The sequence below is a fragment of the Lepus europaeus genome, chromosome 8, assembly GCF_033115175.1.
Source record: "Lepus europaeus isolate LE1 chromosome 8, mLepTim1.pri, whole genome shotgun sequence".
Classification (NCBI taxonomy): domain Eukaryota; kingdom Metazoa; phylum Chordata; class Mammalia; order Lagomorpha; family Leporidae; genus Lepus; species Lepus europaeus.
The window spans coordinates 122,945,738-122,961,060 of NC_084834.1; the positions used below are offsets into that span (position 1 = coordinate 122,945,738).

The 15,323-nt window shown below is 55.8% G+C and overlaps 1 protein-coding gene and 1 long non-coding RNA gene across 2 annotated transcripts in view; one reads left to right on the forward strand and one right to left on the reverse strand.

Annotated features, from left to right (window-relative positions):
* Positions 1-1,122: 1,122 nt before the first annotated feature.
* Positions 1,123-15,323, forward strand: part of LOC133765185 (uncharacterized) — a 34,752-nt gene continuing 20,551 nt past the window's right edge. The window contains exons 1-2 of the long non-coding RNA XR_009866582.1: positions 1,123-1,206; positions 2,454-2,528. This is a non-coding gene — a long non-coding RNA (uncharacterized LOC133765185). The remainder of the gene's footprint in view (positions 1,207-2,453; positions 2,529-15,323) is intronic.
* On the reverse strand, positions 4,544-8,887 carry LOC133765184 (uncharacterized). The gene is made up of 2 exons (XM_062198837.1): positions 8,814-8,887; positions 4,544-7,941 (listed from the first exon to the last, which is right to left on the reverse strand). Exon 2 carries the CDS (start codon positions 7,939-7,941, stop codon positions 6,550-6,552), a length of 1,392 nt encoding a protein of 463 aa, XP_062054821.1. The 5' UTR covers positions 8,814-8,887; the 3' UTR covers positions 4,544-6,549.

Below are 15,323 nucleotides of genomic sequence, written 5' to 3' on the forward strand. Positions count from 1 at the left end.
GCGTCTGGGAGAGTGAGCCAGTGGCTGGAGCCCTCTGTCCAGCTCTCTTCATCTTTTTCTCTGTCAGATAAGTAAATAATGGTGCTACTGCAAAGGAATATTTCAGGTGGAACACCCCCGTTACTACATATGGCTTACTTCCAAAACCTACACTTCTACAAAATCAAAGTGAAGAATTCAGCCACAAAAGAGAGGGTATATGATTACAATGATGAGATGTGTATGAGAAAAACAACCTCTATCAGGAAAATGTGGGTTGTTTACTTCATCTTTAAAACTGAATATCTTAGGAAGTGGTGATTAATTTATTTTCAACAAGGAAATTTTTTTTTTTTTAAGATTTCTTATTGTTTGAGAGGCAGAGTTACAGACAGAGGGAGAGACAGAGGTCTTCCATCGACTGGTTCACTCCCCATATGGCTGCAGTGGCTGGAGCTGGGTGGATCTGAAGCTAGGAGTCCAGAGCTTCCTCTGGGTCTCCCACGCGGGTGCTTCCCAAGAAGCTCCTCCCGGGGACTTCAAAGAAAAGATGACTAACACGAGACACAGACGCTCATCTCACTAAAGACAGCTGCAAGGGAGGAAAGAGGTCCTTTAACTAAACACTCACACACCGGTATCCGGACCCACCTAGCGACCCAGCACTCACGGAGGCCCACGGAGGCCCACTCCAAGTGGCGCACAGACCCAAAGGAGCAAAGTTCAACAGCTGAGCGGCAGAGCAGTCAGGACGCCCCCGGGACGCCCCATCCCACCCTGGAGTCCCTGGGTTCTGTCCCAGCTCCACTTCCGCTCCAGCTTCCTGCTTAGCTGCACCCCGGGAGACGGCAGGTGCACCTGCTAGGTAGCCCTCGGAGCTGGGCTGCTGACTACGAGTACAGGCGCACCGGGGTTAGGGTCTGCTCACCCTTCCCTCTCCCCTCCCTACCTTCTCAGCTGAGCCGGGACCCGCCGGCGAGGGCGGGGACTCGGGCCTCAGAGCGGCCAATGGAGCGGCAGCGTCTTCGTGCCTAGCCAATCGCATGCGCCAGGGGACCGCCCTCACGCGGTGATTGACAGTCGCGTCTCCCAGGGTTCTCGCAGTCAGCGGCGGGGGAAGAGGGCGGGCCCCGCGTGAGAACTCTCGCGATAGTGCGGGTCTCGTCCTGAATCTTGGTCACCTGGTTCGGACACCTGGATGTCGCCTCCCGGGCTGGGATGTGGGAGGTAGGGGCGGCTGCGTTCGCGCCGCAATCCGTCCGGTTCCTTTCCCGGCGTTCGCCCCGGCGGCCCTGGGCGGAAGGGCCGCGAGATGTGCAGAGACCCGGCGGCGCCGGGCCGAGCGCCCACTGCGCGGCGCGGACCCCGAGCCCCGAAGGGGACACCTCCCGTCGCCGGCCTGCCTGCAGCCCGTGCTTCCTCGGCGAGCCCAGCCGGCCCCGCGGGACCGGGCCAGGGGCCCTGAAGCCGCCGAGCCCGCCGCCGGGCGCTGAGCTGGCAAACCCCGCAAAGCCGGCGCACAGGGCCCGGTGAAAAAGCCCCATTGTTGTGGCTCCGCGAGGGGAGGAGCCGCCAGGTGCGGGTGGGACAGGAGACGCGGGAACGCTCGTGCAGTGAACCGGAGCCCCTGAGGACGGGCTTCGAAAAATCCGTCATGACCACACCCACAGGAGTGGGAAGCAAGCGAGCTGGCCCTCGCACACCGGTGCGCATAGCAGGATGCACCAGCGCCAGTGTCCATCACCAGCGGACACACACATTGTGGGTTCTCACACCACCAGGAAGTTCTGGTCCATGCTGCAAGCGTGAGGACAAGCCCTGCACGGCTCCGCCTGTGGGAGGGACTTGGCGCCCTCAAGTTGACAGAAAGCAGAAGGGTGACAGCCAGGTTGTGGGCAGTGGGCAACGGGAAGTCACTGTTGAGTGGGTGCAGAATGTATTTGGGGTGATGGTAAACTTCCATGAATGGGTGTTGGTGGCACAATCACGAATGTACTTAACACCACTGAATTGCACGCTTAGAACGATTAAAAGGATCAATTTTGTTGTGTGTATTTCATCAAAACACTCAGCAGATGAGATTTAAAGTCACAGCGTCTGCATTGCACAACCCTAATTTTTGCAAACATTCTCAAACTTATCTGAAAACCAAGTGAAATACGCGTCCAAAGCCTCCACTTGCCCTTTATCAAGGGAAGGCTGTCTTCTCAGTAGGACCTGTGACTTGAGGGACTAATTTTTCCGTGCCAGAACTCCTAGAAGCCCAGCCACACATGGCACACAGAGACTGGCGCCACTGCATCAGGTCGTTTGTATTTGGTACATAGCCGAGTGGCAGTGCCCGTGACTGGGAAATGGGCGGGTCTTATTTGCCGGAGAGGGGGTCTGCATGCTGCCTGCACATAATTACTGTATTCCAAGTGTGACTTTTCTGTTCATCTGACAAATCGGAAAACGCCTGATTCCTTTTGTAGGTGGGAGAACAGAGGCATCCGAGCTGAAATGGCACAGCCACGTGTGGTCTGTGAACCTAGAGGCGGTGTGACTGGGTAAGTGCTTACCATGTTTCCATCTGGGCTTTCAGTTAGTAATGGGAACAAAATTACCTCGTCGCCATAAAAACGAGTGACCATTGTGTAAAGCAAAGAATCCATATTAAACTTCTAATAGAAAAGTCAAATACATCTGCAAACGAGACATTTGAAATATTAGTTGGTAGTAACAAAGTAATGTCAGCAGCCCGAGTTTTAAGTGGCAGGAGAGGTTTAAATGAAGGGATCCCATCCCTGATACACAAAGTAGCAATTAACTGAGAACGGATGAAAAGTGAGCGGAAGTGGACTCGGGAAACTGCACATAAGGGATTCTCCCGCTGCGGCTGATGAGCTTCCACCTTCAAAGGAAACCGAAGTACCCAAACTGTGAGGGCTTCAGAAAACCATCCGGGCCGGCGCCGCGGCTCAATAGGCTAATCCTCCACCTGCCGCGCTGGCACACCGGGTTCTAGACCTGGTCCAGGCGCCAGATTCTGTCCCGGTAGCCCCTCTTCCAGTCCAGCTCTCTGCTGTGGCCCAAGTGCTTGAGCCCTGCACCAGCATGGGAGACCAGGAGAAGCACCTGGCTCCTGGCTTCAGATCAGCGCGTGCGCCGGCCACAGCGGCCATTGGGGGGTGAACCAACGGAAAAGGAAGACCTTTCTGTCTCTCTCACTGTCCACTCTGCCTGTAAAAAAAAAAAAAACAAAAAACCATCCAGCAGGCAGCATGGCACAGGCAATGCAGCTGCCTGCAGCACTGGCATCCGGTTTGGCTGCCAATTTCAATCCCAGCTAGTCCACTCCCATTCAAGTTCCCAGCTTTATGCACCTGGGAAAGCAGCAGGAGATGACCCAAGTGCTTGGGCCCTGCACCCAGGAGGGAGACCTGGAAGAAGCTCCTGGCTCAGGTCTGGCCCAGTCCTGCCCAAGGCAGCCATTTGGGATGCCAGCATTGCAGGAAAACTACCACACTGGTCCCAAATAGAATCTTGAACTAGAAAAGTCTTCGTGAAAAATCCATACTATGAATAAACTATGCACAAATTTCAAAATTTTGGACCAAACTAATCTTTTAATTCCATTTCCCAAGACCTTTTTGAGCTTTGCAGTAAAAGTTCTACTTAGATGCCATAGAGCCCTCCAAAACTGGGTGTCCTCACCCAATACGCAATACCCAGGAGGTGAAAGAAGTTATTGGAGTGTTAATCCCTCTCACTAACCCTACCTCTCAAATATATTTATTAAAAAAGTGCAGAGCGAGGAGTTAGGCAGCGTTCAGTCCCTCAGCTCCCTGAGAACAAACGCAGTGAGTGCTACAGGTTCATGTGGGGGCTGAGTGTGGACCTCTGGTCGTCCAGTGCACACGGCCTTGCCTTGGCTAGTGAGGCAGGAGAGAGCCAACGTCCAGGGAGAGCAGCAAGAGGAAAATTCAGAAAAAGCTGAGGGCGGGGTGGGGGGATGTTTGTTTTACTTGCTTCAAAGTACGTTTTAAAAGCAGCTGGCTCGCCGGCACTGTGGCTTAACAGGCTAATTCTCCGCCTTGCTGCACCAGCACACTGGGTTCTAGTCCAGGTTGGGGCGCTGGATTCTATCCTGGTTGCCCCTCTTCCAGGCCAGCTCTCTGCTATGGCCCGGGAAGGCAGTGGAGGATGGCCCAAGTGCTTGGGCCCTGCACCCGCATGGGAGACCAGAAGCACCTGGCTCCTGGGTTCGGATCAGCACGATGTGCCGGCCACAGCAGCCATTGGAGGGTGAACCAACGGCAAAAAGGAAGACCTTTCTGTCTCTCTCACTATCCACTCTGCCTGTTAAAAAAAAAAAAAAAGCAGCTGGCTCAAAGACAGCCTGCCTGCTCTCAGAAAGGCCAGAAAGCTGGTCGGCAAGCACATTGTGGGAGGGGATAGTCACAGTTCTCCAGTGATACCAGAGTACTGCCCCCACAACCCAGGACCCCGGCCAGTGTCCCCAGTGATATCTCAGCCCAGAAACTGGCCAGGGTCTTCCTGAGAGCACCCCTCTGCCCTACAATGCCGGAGCTCCTGACAACTTCCTCCCCTCCCTCAGATTCACAGCTATTGCATTCCAGGAGTCCATGGCTCTGAACACCCGGGCTCATGCCTTGCGACCACTAAGAACGCAGAGCATGGACAAGGAAGGCTGATTGCATGTGCAAAGTTTATTGAAGAGATGCTCCCAAAGGGGGTTGCTGTTAGGAGACGCGCTCCTATCGAGGTTTTTATGGGCTATAAAGGAAAGTTTTCATGACTGGTCTGGGAGAGGCAAAGGGGACACTCAGCAGTGACTTCTGATCGGTTCTTGGCTGTGGGAACTGGATGACAGCTAAGTCTGCAATCACAGAAGCTGGCTGCCTCCAGGTCTCAGCACCACAGTGGGGAGGGGCACCCCTGCCCCTGCTACCGTCTGAAGAGGTGACTGTAACCGCTGTCAGGGAGCAGGGCCGACGACTGCTCTGGCTCCTTCAAGCTGGCGATGCTGGGGACAGCAGTCAGGGTTCTTCCTCCAGAGGCCTGCCAGGGGTCCTGGACGGAAGGCCTGCATATGTGATAACCTGTAGACCAGGACTCAAGTCTTACAAACCTGCTCAGCCTTGTCCCCAATAGTTCTGCAAGACCATTGAACCCATCCACTGTTGCTTCCTATCCCTGTTGAACCGTGAGCATAAGGTTAGGAGTGACAGCACAGGGCCAGTTCAGGGAGGCAGGAGCAGTTAACAACAGAGAAAGCACGGTCCAGTCCTAATAGTGAGCACAGTGGTGCCGTGACTGAGCTACAGCGTGGGGAACCAGCTTCCAGCCAGGTGTGCTTACGTGAACTGCGAGGGGGTCCTTTTCCCTTCTGAATAGCTGGAGTCCCTCAGTCACCTCCCAGGAGCAGTCACCGTTCTCTTCGGAGGTGTTGCAGCCATCCTCTGGGATGGGGTCTGAAGTTGGTTTGGAAGCCCAGGCTTTTTGAGAGTGGTACATCCAGTACTCTAGTCCAGGCACCTTTAGCTGCTGCAGTACAAAGCATGATGGGATAGGGTCCCTCCCACGCTCCTTTTGGGCTGGGGGCTGGGGGCAGGGCAGACTTCACCAGCACAGATCTCCTGCACAGGCAGTCTGCTCTCAGGGCTGGGTTGCTGAAAGCTGTCCTGTCTGCCAAAACTGCCTGTCTTATCCCTCATCTAGCAGGAAATCAGGACTGGAAAAGTTCTGAGGGGCAGTTTCTAGTGCATAGAAAAGCCAGGGGTCAGAGGGAGGTCTGGGGGCTGTGGGTTCCCTGAGATAAACTTTTTTGAGGTATCACTGGAGGGTGTCACTGGTCTTTTCTAGGACTGAGGACTCCAGGCACCACACAGATGCTACTGAATAACTAGCACCTTAGAGACACCCTGAGTAGAGGTGGCCTGGAAAGAGAGGTCATTGTCACTTTGTAGGCTTCTGGGGAGCAAAATCAAGCAATCTTCTCAGACGCCAACACCTTCACTTCAGAGGCCCTCGGTTCTGAGGGGAAGGTGTCCACCCAGGTCAGTTTGATGGCTTCGGGAATCAAGGGGGCCACTGAGGCAGACTGGCCACCAGGTCAGGTTCTTTGCTAAGATGCAACAGCCCTAAAGCCATCATGCCCCTTCCTATTACGGAGCGAAAACCAGGCAATGTTGGGGCTGGGACCCTGCCGCCTGGGGGCCTTGTATCAGCTGGTACAAGGAGTGGGTATTTCCCCATGCCAGGGTCCAGAGTCAGCAATGGCTCTAATAGCCAGGAGTGGCTGAGCTGGTTGAGGGTCTCAGGCAGTGGAAAAGTGGCTGTGGCCTTGTTTCTATCTTCTAGTGCACACCTCTCACCATGCTAAGGGAAGAGGGGACAGACCTGGGTTACAGAGAAGGGCAGAAAAGGCAGCTCGTGTCCAGGAGGAAATTGCTTCCTCCCCTCTACTGCCGGGCTGCCCGGGGCTCTCGAATACAGGTGATCTGGGTAGTGGGAGCCTGTAGGCGTAGGCGTAGGCATGGCCCCGGCCCCAGGGGTCCTCTTGGGTTATCTGCAGTGGGAGGCCTGAGCCTGCCTTCCAGTGATCCCCACTGCAAATAGGACAGGATCCTGGAGGCTTTTTCTGGCAAAGGAATGTGGGCACTCCCTTTTGAAGTGTCCTGTGTGACCACAGCTGTAGCATTTCAGAGACCCCTGGGAGCCCTTAGATTGGTGTGCATATGCAGCCTCTGCCAGAGCTGTGGCCTTTGTCCTAGCCTTTCTCTCCCATCGTCTGTTCTCTTCCTGGTCCCGGTTGTAAAAGACTTTAGTGGCAATATTTAGGAGATTTTCTAGGGTACTCTCTGGTCCAAAAGCCTGTTTTTGGAGCTTTCTTCTAATATCTGGGGCCGACTGAGTAATAAACTTGTCCTTTAACATCAGCTGTCCCTCTACAGAATCGGGGGACAGGGTGGTGTGTTTCTCTAGGGCCTCCCTCAGCCTCTGTAGAAAGGCAAGGGGACTCTCCCACCGGTCCTGGTGGATCATGCACAGCCTGGAGTAGTTCACAGGCTTGCTCTTGATCCTTCTCAGTCCCTGAAGCAGACAGGCGATGAAGTACTTCCGTTTCCACTCCCCCCTAGGGTCCTCTGCTTTCCATTCGGGGCAAGGCTCTTGCTGAGGGACAGCCATTACCCCTATAGGATACAGCTCGTCTTGGTCTCCCCGATTAGATAACGAGCCAAAGACCATGTAGATCTCATTGGCAAAGGTTTCTGCCGCTTGGAAGGCAGCTTGTTTCTGGTCCCAGGTTAGGGTGTGTGTTAGGATTACCATCACATCCTTCCAGGTGAGGTAATAGACCGCGGTCAAATGCTCGAAGGCCCCAATATAGCTGTCAGGGTCATCTGAAAAGCTTCCCAACTTTCCCTTTACCTGCCCAAGGTGAGCTGTGGAGAAGGGGACCTGCCCGTGAGCGGCGCTGCTGAGCCCTGTGGGAACCTCCTGGGGGAATGGGATGGAGGCTACAGGTTGGGTGTTGGGTCTCCCGGGAGAGGGGCCTGGAGAAGCAGGGGGCTCAGAAGAGGGAGCCGGGGAAAGCTCAGGAGGGGAGGGAGGGCTGGTGGGAGCCCCGGTGGTGATGGCAGTCAGAAGGGCCAAGTCCACCTTGCACAGTCGACAGAGGTGTGGGTTGTTCCGGAGGGCAAAAAACGCCTGGACATAGGCGACCTCGGACCACTTCCCTGCTCTGTGGCAGAACGAGTCTAACTGTCGGATGGTGTTGTAGTTGATGCTTCCCTCTGGGGGCCAGGCTTCTCCGTCCTCCAGGACGTATGCTGTCCATGCCTCAGTGCACAGAAAGACCAGGCGTTTTTTCCTCAAGCTCTGCAGGCCTAGGGACTCCCAGTGCCGGAGAATGCACTCCATGGGGGTGTATGCTGAAGATGCCTTATTACCCATCTGCAAGGACAAAACAAAGGCATCCCCCTACGTCTCTGCTGTGCCCACCCGAGGCGTCCCAAGTTCCTTGGCCGTGGTAGTCCTGGAGCCCACAGCAGGCAGAGGTCGGTGAACAGTAGACACTCTTAGCCACACGTCCATCCTGCCCGGTGTCCCTGAGCCTCTAGCTCTAAGCCTCTATCAAACCTGGTAAAGCTGTGCCTCTGTGCCCACCGCTGGCTGAGTGGGCTTCCTGAGTGACACTAAGTCTGTAGACTTGGGATGGAGATGACCCAGGATCTGAGGATCAGCGACGGAATCAAAATGCCAGAAGTGCCAAGGGGCATGGATAAGGCTACAACCACTGACAGAAAGTCTTCCCTGGCACCCAGAGTGTGTGGAAGGAAAAGGTAGGGGCCAACAGATGTCCGTGAAGGTTGGGCCCAGGTTCCTTTGTGCAATCTTTCCAACTGGGAACGAGAATGGGTGCTGTTAGCTAAAGAGGGTGGCACAGTGAGGAGAATCTGTGAGAGTGAAATCTTGCAGAAGAACCAGGGGAGAGGATGGGCAGAGCAGCCAGACAGGAGAGATCCAGGGCGGAGTGATGGGAGAGGGGTGCAGAATTCAGTCCAGTACCCTAACAGGCAGGCGGAGTCCAGGTCTGATCAAGACTCTCTGGCCAGAATCCTTCAGTTACCCCAATCTTATTCCAGTCTCATGCATTGGATGAATTTCTTAGGCCACAACCAGCATTTCCAGTGCCAAAAGGCAAAGGGAGTTGAGCCATTATGTAAGCCTAGTTGCTTTTAACTGGCTAACGGAGGCCTGGTGTTTTCAGTGGGCAGTAGGGACTCCAGGGGCGGGTGTGGGGAGGCAAGAGCAGTCCATCTTACCCTCTGGAGGATCCCAGATGAGCCCCGAGAAAGGCTGCAGCAGTCTGTGGATCTGATCACCTGGACCCTGGTCTTGTGACGAGGAGGAGGAGCACAAAGGGGCAGAAGAGAATCATATTATTGAAGAGAAAGCCCCCGTAAAGGAGGGGCCCTGAAAGAAGGCGGGATTAGCAGCCTCAGGTCTTTACAGGCAGTTAGGGGAAGGTCTCATGATTGGTCCAGGAGATGCAGATGAGGCACTGAGCAGTGACTCACTGGTTCTGGGCTATGGTAGTTGGGTGAAAGCCAACTCTCCAACCACAGAAGCCACTTGCCCGACATCTCCCTGGTCCTCTGAGACTCAAACAGCTGCTCCAAACGGCAGCAGGAGCCTGCACCCTGCTCCCTGACAGTCCCTATCTGTGTAGTTGGCGTCTGTCAGTCGCATTAACTAAGGGGGATCTGGAGGAGAGTTTGAGCCCCCTTGCCTGGATGCCCACACCCACCTTCCTTCAGGAGCGCACTTAGCTTACTGTAATACATTGGTGCTGCCTCATTCCCTGAGGTCGAAGAACCTGTCCTGTACACCCACAGCCACAGGGGCCAGGGTTCCTTGAGAGGGCAAGGGTGGGCTCTGGTCTCAGGGTCATGACTGAGCAGAGCCTGTGAGTTCCTGAGGCCAGCACTGAGCTGTTCACTACGGGGCAGCCTCCGTCTGTGAGTCAGGGTCTCTGCTCTGGCTCCACCCCTGTGACTCCTTAGTTCAATGAGTTACTCTTTATACTGCCAGTTGAGACACACTGGGGCCTGGTAGTCTTCATCAGAGGCATTAAGAGGTTGGGGCTGGGCTTCACAGCTTTTCCCAACTGTCTTTTTTTAATGATGGACTTTTTTTTGATAAAAGAAAAAAAAAAAAGATCAAGTCAGAGAGGGAGAGACATCTTCCATCTGCTGGTTCACTCTCCAGATGGCCACCATGGCTGGAGTCAGCAAGGCCTTAGCCAGGAGCTTCTTCCAAGTCTCTTATGAGGGTACAAGGCCCAAATATTTGGGCCATCTTCCACTGCTTTTCACAGGCCATTAGCAGGGAGCTGGACTGGAGCAGAGCACCCAGGACACAAACCAGTGCCCATATGGGGTGCTGGCATTGCAGACAGCAACTTCGCACACTACACCACAACACTGGCCCCGCCAGAGGAATCTTAAGCCACTGTGGGTTAAGCTGCCTGCTGCAGTGGCAGTTCAAGTCCCAGCTGCTCCACTTCCGATCCAGCTCCTGCTAATGTGCCTGGGAAAGCAGAAGACAGCACAAGTGTTTGGACTCCTGCATCCAAGTGGCAGACCCAGATGGAGCTCCTGGCTCTTGGCTTCCAACTGGCCCAGCCTCAGCCATTTTGGACATTTGCAGAGTGTACCAGCAGGTGGAAGATCTGTCTCTCCCTCCTCTAAGTTTGACTTTCGAGTAAAAAATTAAGCTTAAAAAAAAAAAAATGTCTGAAGGGGCCACTGCCGTTGTAGCGCAGGTTAAGCTGCAGCCTGCAACACTGGCGTCCCACGAGCACTGGTTTGAGTCCCAGCTGCTCCACTTCTGACCTTTCTCTGCTTAATGCACCTGAGAAGGCAGCAGAAAATGGCCCAAGTAATTGGGTCCCCCACATGGGAGGCCTGGAAGAATGTAGTTCCACACTCCTGCTTGCTGTCTGACCCAGCCCTAGCTGTTGAGGCCGTTTGGAGAGTGAACCTGTGAATAGAAGATCTCTCTCCCCCTCTTTATGTAACTGCCTGTCAAATAAATAAACCTTTTTTTTAAAAAAATGTATTTATTTACTGAAAAGGCAGAGTTACAGAGAGGCAGCGAAAAAGATCTTCCTTCTGGTGGTTCACTCTCCAAATAGCTGCAACTGCCCGAGCTGAGCTGATCCTAAGCCAGGAGCCAGGAGCTTCTGGCACCCCACGCAGGTACAGGGACCCAAGGACTTGAGCCATCTTCTGTTTTCCCAGGCCATAGCAGAGAGCTAGATCAGAAGTGTAGCAGTCAGGGCTCAAACCGTCGCCCATAAGGGATGCCGGCACTGCAGTGGCAGCTGTAATTGCTAAGCCATGATGCCGTCTCCATAAGTAAATCCTTGATTAAAAAGCGGTTTAAAGCCCAGGCCTGCAGTGCTGGCATCCCATATGGACGCCAGTTCAAATCCCAGCTGCTCTACCTCCAGTCCAACTCCCTGCTAATCCAACTAGGAAGGCAGCTGAGGATGCCCAAGTGCTTGGGCCCTGCACCCACGTGGAAGACCCGGAAGCTCCTGGCTTCAGCCTGGCCCAGCCCCAGTTGCTTGTTGGCAGCCACTGGGGAGTATACCAATGGATCTCTGTCTCTACCTCTCTCTGTAACTCTTCCTCTCAAATAATTTTTTTTAAAAAAAAAAACATGCCTGAAGGTGTTAACGTTGAGGTTTGAGTTTATCACTTGTTCTATGAATTGTATGACAAGATAACTGATACTAACTGGGAGGCCACTGAGGCCTAAGCCCCTGATTGCGAGGAAACTGGGCCCAGACAAGGCCAGTGAGATGCATATTGCTCCGGGAACCGGCACATTCCAAACTGCAACACAATGTCCTGTAACACTCACCTAGGCGCCTGTCTGCCCATCCCCCACCCGCCTTATCAGATTCCCAGTGGCGCCCCGCCCCGCCCCCAGCAAACAGCTCCGTGCAGGACCCTGTCTGCTGCCCAGGAGGCAGGCCTGACTGCAAACCCCCTGCCCTCTGTGCGGGCAGGCTCAGCCCCTGCTTCTGTCCCCCACGGCCGCCTCCCTGCACCTTGGGGCCCTACACTGCACCACCCGCACAGGTGCTGTAACTGCGGGGAGATGTCCCCTGGCTCCGCTGCGGCTTCAGACCGGCTCCACGTCCGAGGCGCAGCCTCTATGCTGGGATTCGTGGAGACCTACGCCACCCCGCTGCAAAGGGGCACACGCAGGGCGCCCCCCCACGCACCGCAAGCAACTGCGGCTGCTGCCCCTTCCCACCAGCGAGCGAGTCCGCGGAGCCTCCCCGAGGACGGTCCCTTACCTGTGCTCAGACGCCGCAGGAGCAGCCCCGGGACTCAGGTCGGACCGGCTCCGGCTGCCGCAGCCGCACGGACCCGCCCTGCGGAGGCAAAGCGCAAAGTGTCACGGCGCCCCGCAGCCTGCGAGCGGCCGCGGCTGCGCGCGGCGTCTTGTGCCTCGCGCGGCCCCGGGACGGGCACGGCCGCCCGCCCCCTGGACCACCGAGGGCTGCTCTACCCCTCTGTTCTGGCCGCCGGGAGCAGCGCAGCTCCGGGCGGGCAAAGCTCGAGGGGACGCGGGGCGCGCCCAGCCCCTGCCCAGCCCCAGCCCGGGCCCCGGGCTGGCCGGGCACCCTACCTGCCGCGCACGTCCCGAGACAAAGAGACCCACGACCCCCTGGGCGCGGAGACCCGCACAGCTCTGCAGAGCTGGGCAGACGGCCGCGGCACTGGCAGCCAATCCTTGCGGTGACTGGGGAGGGGCAGGAGGCGGGTCACCGGACCTTCAGCCAATCCGGGTGAAGCCTGGGGCGGAGTAGGCGGAGGACCGTGCGTCCCGCAGCCAATCCTCGGGAAGACTCGGAGAGGCGGGGTTCGGAGGCGGCCCGCGGAGCAGGCAGCCAATAGCCGGGAACCTCGCGGCGGAGGCGTGGCGGGGCGGGTCCGGAGATTGGCTGCCCGCGGTCGTCTGCCCGCCCGTCTGCTTCGGGCTCGGGCTGCGGCGGGAGTGCGAGCCGACCCCGCCGAGTTGGGGACCCGGTTCCCGGCGCGTCCTCCCGGCCGCCTCACGCCTGTGGAGTCGCGGACCCCAGCAGAGCGGGTCCTCCGCGGCGTCCCGGGGGCGGCAGGTGCCAGCCCGCAGGCCGGCGGGAGTGGGCCGGAGTTGGGGTACAGGCCAGCGGGAGGGCTCTCGCTGCCCTCTGAGTGCCCGCCGTCGTCCCCGGGGGTGGGGGGGGAGACCCCGCCCGAAGCCACAGAGCAGCTGGCGAGCATGGCTGCTGGGGTGTGAACCCCAGCGGTGTGAATGCTGAGCCCCCCCCCAAACACGACGGTGCGCTGCCCTTCTCCGGGCTGTGGAAGGGAAACCCCAAAACAGCCCCCATCTGATTGGGGCTGTGGGCGCCGGTAGTCCACGTGGAGACAGCCGCGGCGCAGGCAGTACTGCTCGACCTGGTTCAGTACCCCCTGATGGGCGCAGGGAGGACTGTGCACCACCTGGTTCAGTACCCCCTGAGCGGAGGGCCGCTCCCGGCTGGACCCTGCAGGCGGCCCTGGGAGAGTTTGCATTTTGTGCTAAGGATGAACAGAAGAGGGTGTCTGATGTAGGCGTGCGTAGTCTGGGATTTAATCGATTTGCTGGAAGACAGTGAACCGTAGGCATTCAGAGAACCCCGCTGAAATGGAGACACCAAGACACTGCCTTACCCCCGAGTCCCCCAGACACAGCTCTGACGGGACCTGCGCTCTGTGTCACTTTGGACACTGAGGCAGATGATGGTTCACACGGCCAAGTGACAGGCAAGACTCTTGGGACAGGGGCATGTAGGAATTCAGTGCCAAGCTAATGGGGGTTAGGGGAATAGTAGGTGTTGGGATTTCTAGGGTTACTTAAAGTAGAAAAGACTTCATTTTAGAGGAGACAGAATCCCCAGGAAGAGTGGGGGTTGGTGCTGCTGGGAGGTGGGGGTGGGAGTGGGAGGGGGTGTTTGCAGGCTTCCTGGGCAGCAGGCCGGGTCCTGCCAGGGGCTGTTCGCTGGGGGCGGGGCAGAGGGCCACAGGGAATCTGATAAGGCGGGTGGGGGATGGGCAGACAGGCTCCTAGGTGAGTTTTACCGGGCATTGTGTTAGCAGTTTGGAATGTCTCGGGTGTGGGGCCTTCCGGAGCAATTAAGCGTTCCTCTGGCCTTGAGATTATCTGGGGGCTTAGGCCTCAGTGTCCTCACCACAGGTTCTAACAGGTAAAACCATATCCAAAATCAGGTGGCCAAAACGGAAGGAGTTCAAGAAAGAATTCTATCAGTGGTAACTGGAACTCAGAGCCCCAGCTGTCGGGAGGCATCGTCACACCTGTGGCCAGGTGGCCCTGATCCATGGTTAGAGCAGTTCATTTGTTCCCTTGACTGAGACAGGAGACAGCTCCCCAACCAGGAAAAATAATGAGGATCCTATGTAGACGTCATGGAGCAAATGAACCATTGTATAGCTGCTCTTATGTTCAGGGTAGTCCGTGTTGGGTATTAGAAATGCTTGTCGGGCCAGCACAGTGGGTAAAGCCGCCGCCTGCAGCACTGGCATCCCTTATGACGCTGGTTCAAGTCCCAGCTGCTCCACTTCCCTTCCAGCTCTCTGCTTATGGCCTGGGAAAACAGTGGAAGATGACCCAATTCCTTGGGCCCCTGCACCCATGTGGGAAACCCAGGAGAAGCTCCAGGTTCCTGGCTTCAGATCAGCCCAGCTCTGGCTGTTGCAACCATTTGGGGAATGAACCAGCAGTTGGAAGATCTCTCTCTGTCTCTCTCTCTCTCTCTCTTTCTCTCAGGAAAATGGCACAGTCTTATCTATGGCAGGATCTAAACCCAGACACCATCCTAGGCCCAACCACCAGTGTCAAGCTCCACGAACATCCCATTGGGATTCTCTGCTCCTACTTTCCAGCCTGCCCTCAGGCAAAGTTTCAAAAGGATCCGTTCCTGAACACGTGGTTCCCCTCTCCCTCTCCCTCTCCCTCCCCCTTCCTCTGGCTCTTGATCTCTCTTTCTTCATATATATCTATCTCTCTTATGCTCTCCTTCTTACTCGCCCCTTCCCTCCAGTCTGCTAGGTTTTCTCGAATAAACCCTTTCCCTTACTCTGGTGTGTGGTGTGTTTTGTGGCAGCCTTACACTCTCTGTCTCTGCCTCTCTGTAGCTGTCTTTCAAGTAAATAAATAAATCTTTAAAAAAAATGCTTGTCATGGGGCCAGCATTGTTAAAGCTGCCACCTGCAGCACCAGCATCCCACATGGGCACCTGTTCATGTCCCGGATGCCCCGTGTATAAACCAGCGAATGGCCTGGGAAACGCAGCAGAAGATGGCCCAAGTGTTTGGGCCCCTGCCACCCTCGTGGGACACCTGGATGAAGCTCTTGGCTCCTGGCTTCAGTCTGGCTGTTGTGGCCATCTGGGGAGTGAACCAGTGGAGGACAGATCTCTATCTCTCCCTCTTTCTGTAACTCTGACTTTCAAATAAATAAATATTTTTTAAAAAAAGAACAACAAAGAAATGTTTGTTGTAAAGTCTAGAGGGAATTAACCCTGTTGGATTTATTATTAGTGTAAAGGTCACTAGATAGACATGAGCCTATGTATGTGTGAGGGGCAGAAGAAAAATGGGAAATTCTGAGTGTTGGAATGAGGAAACAAGCCTTGGAAGCAAACCAGCATTTACATTTAAAAAGTCTCGCCATTGTTCGAAAACCTGGTTGGGCGGGCCCCAGCCCTCTCC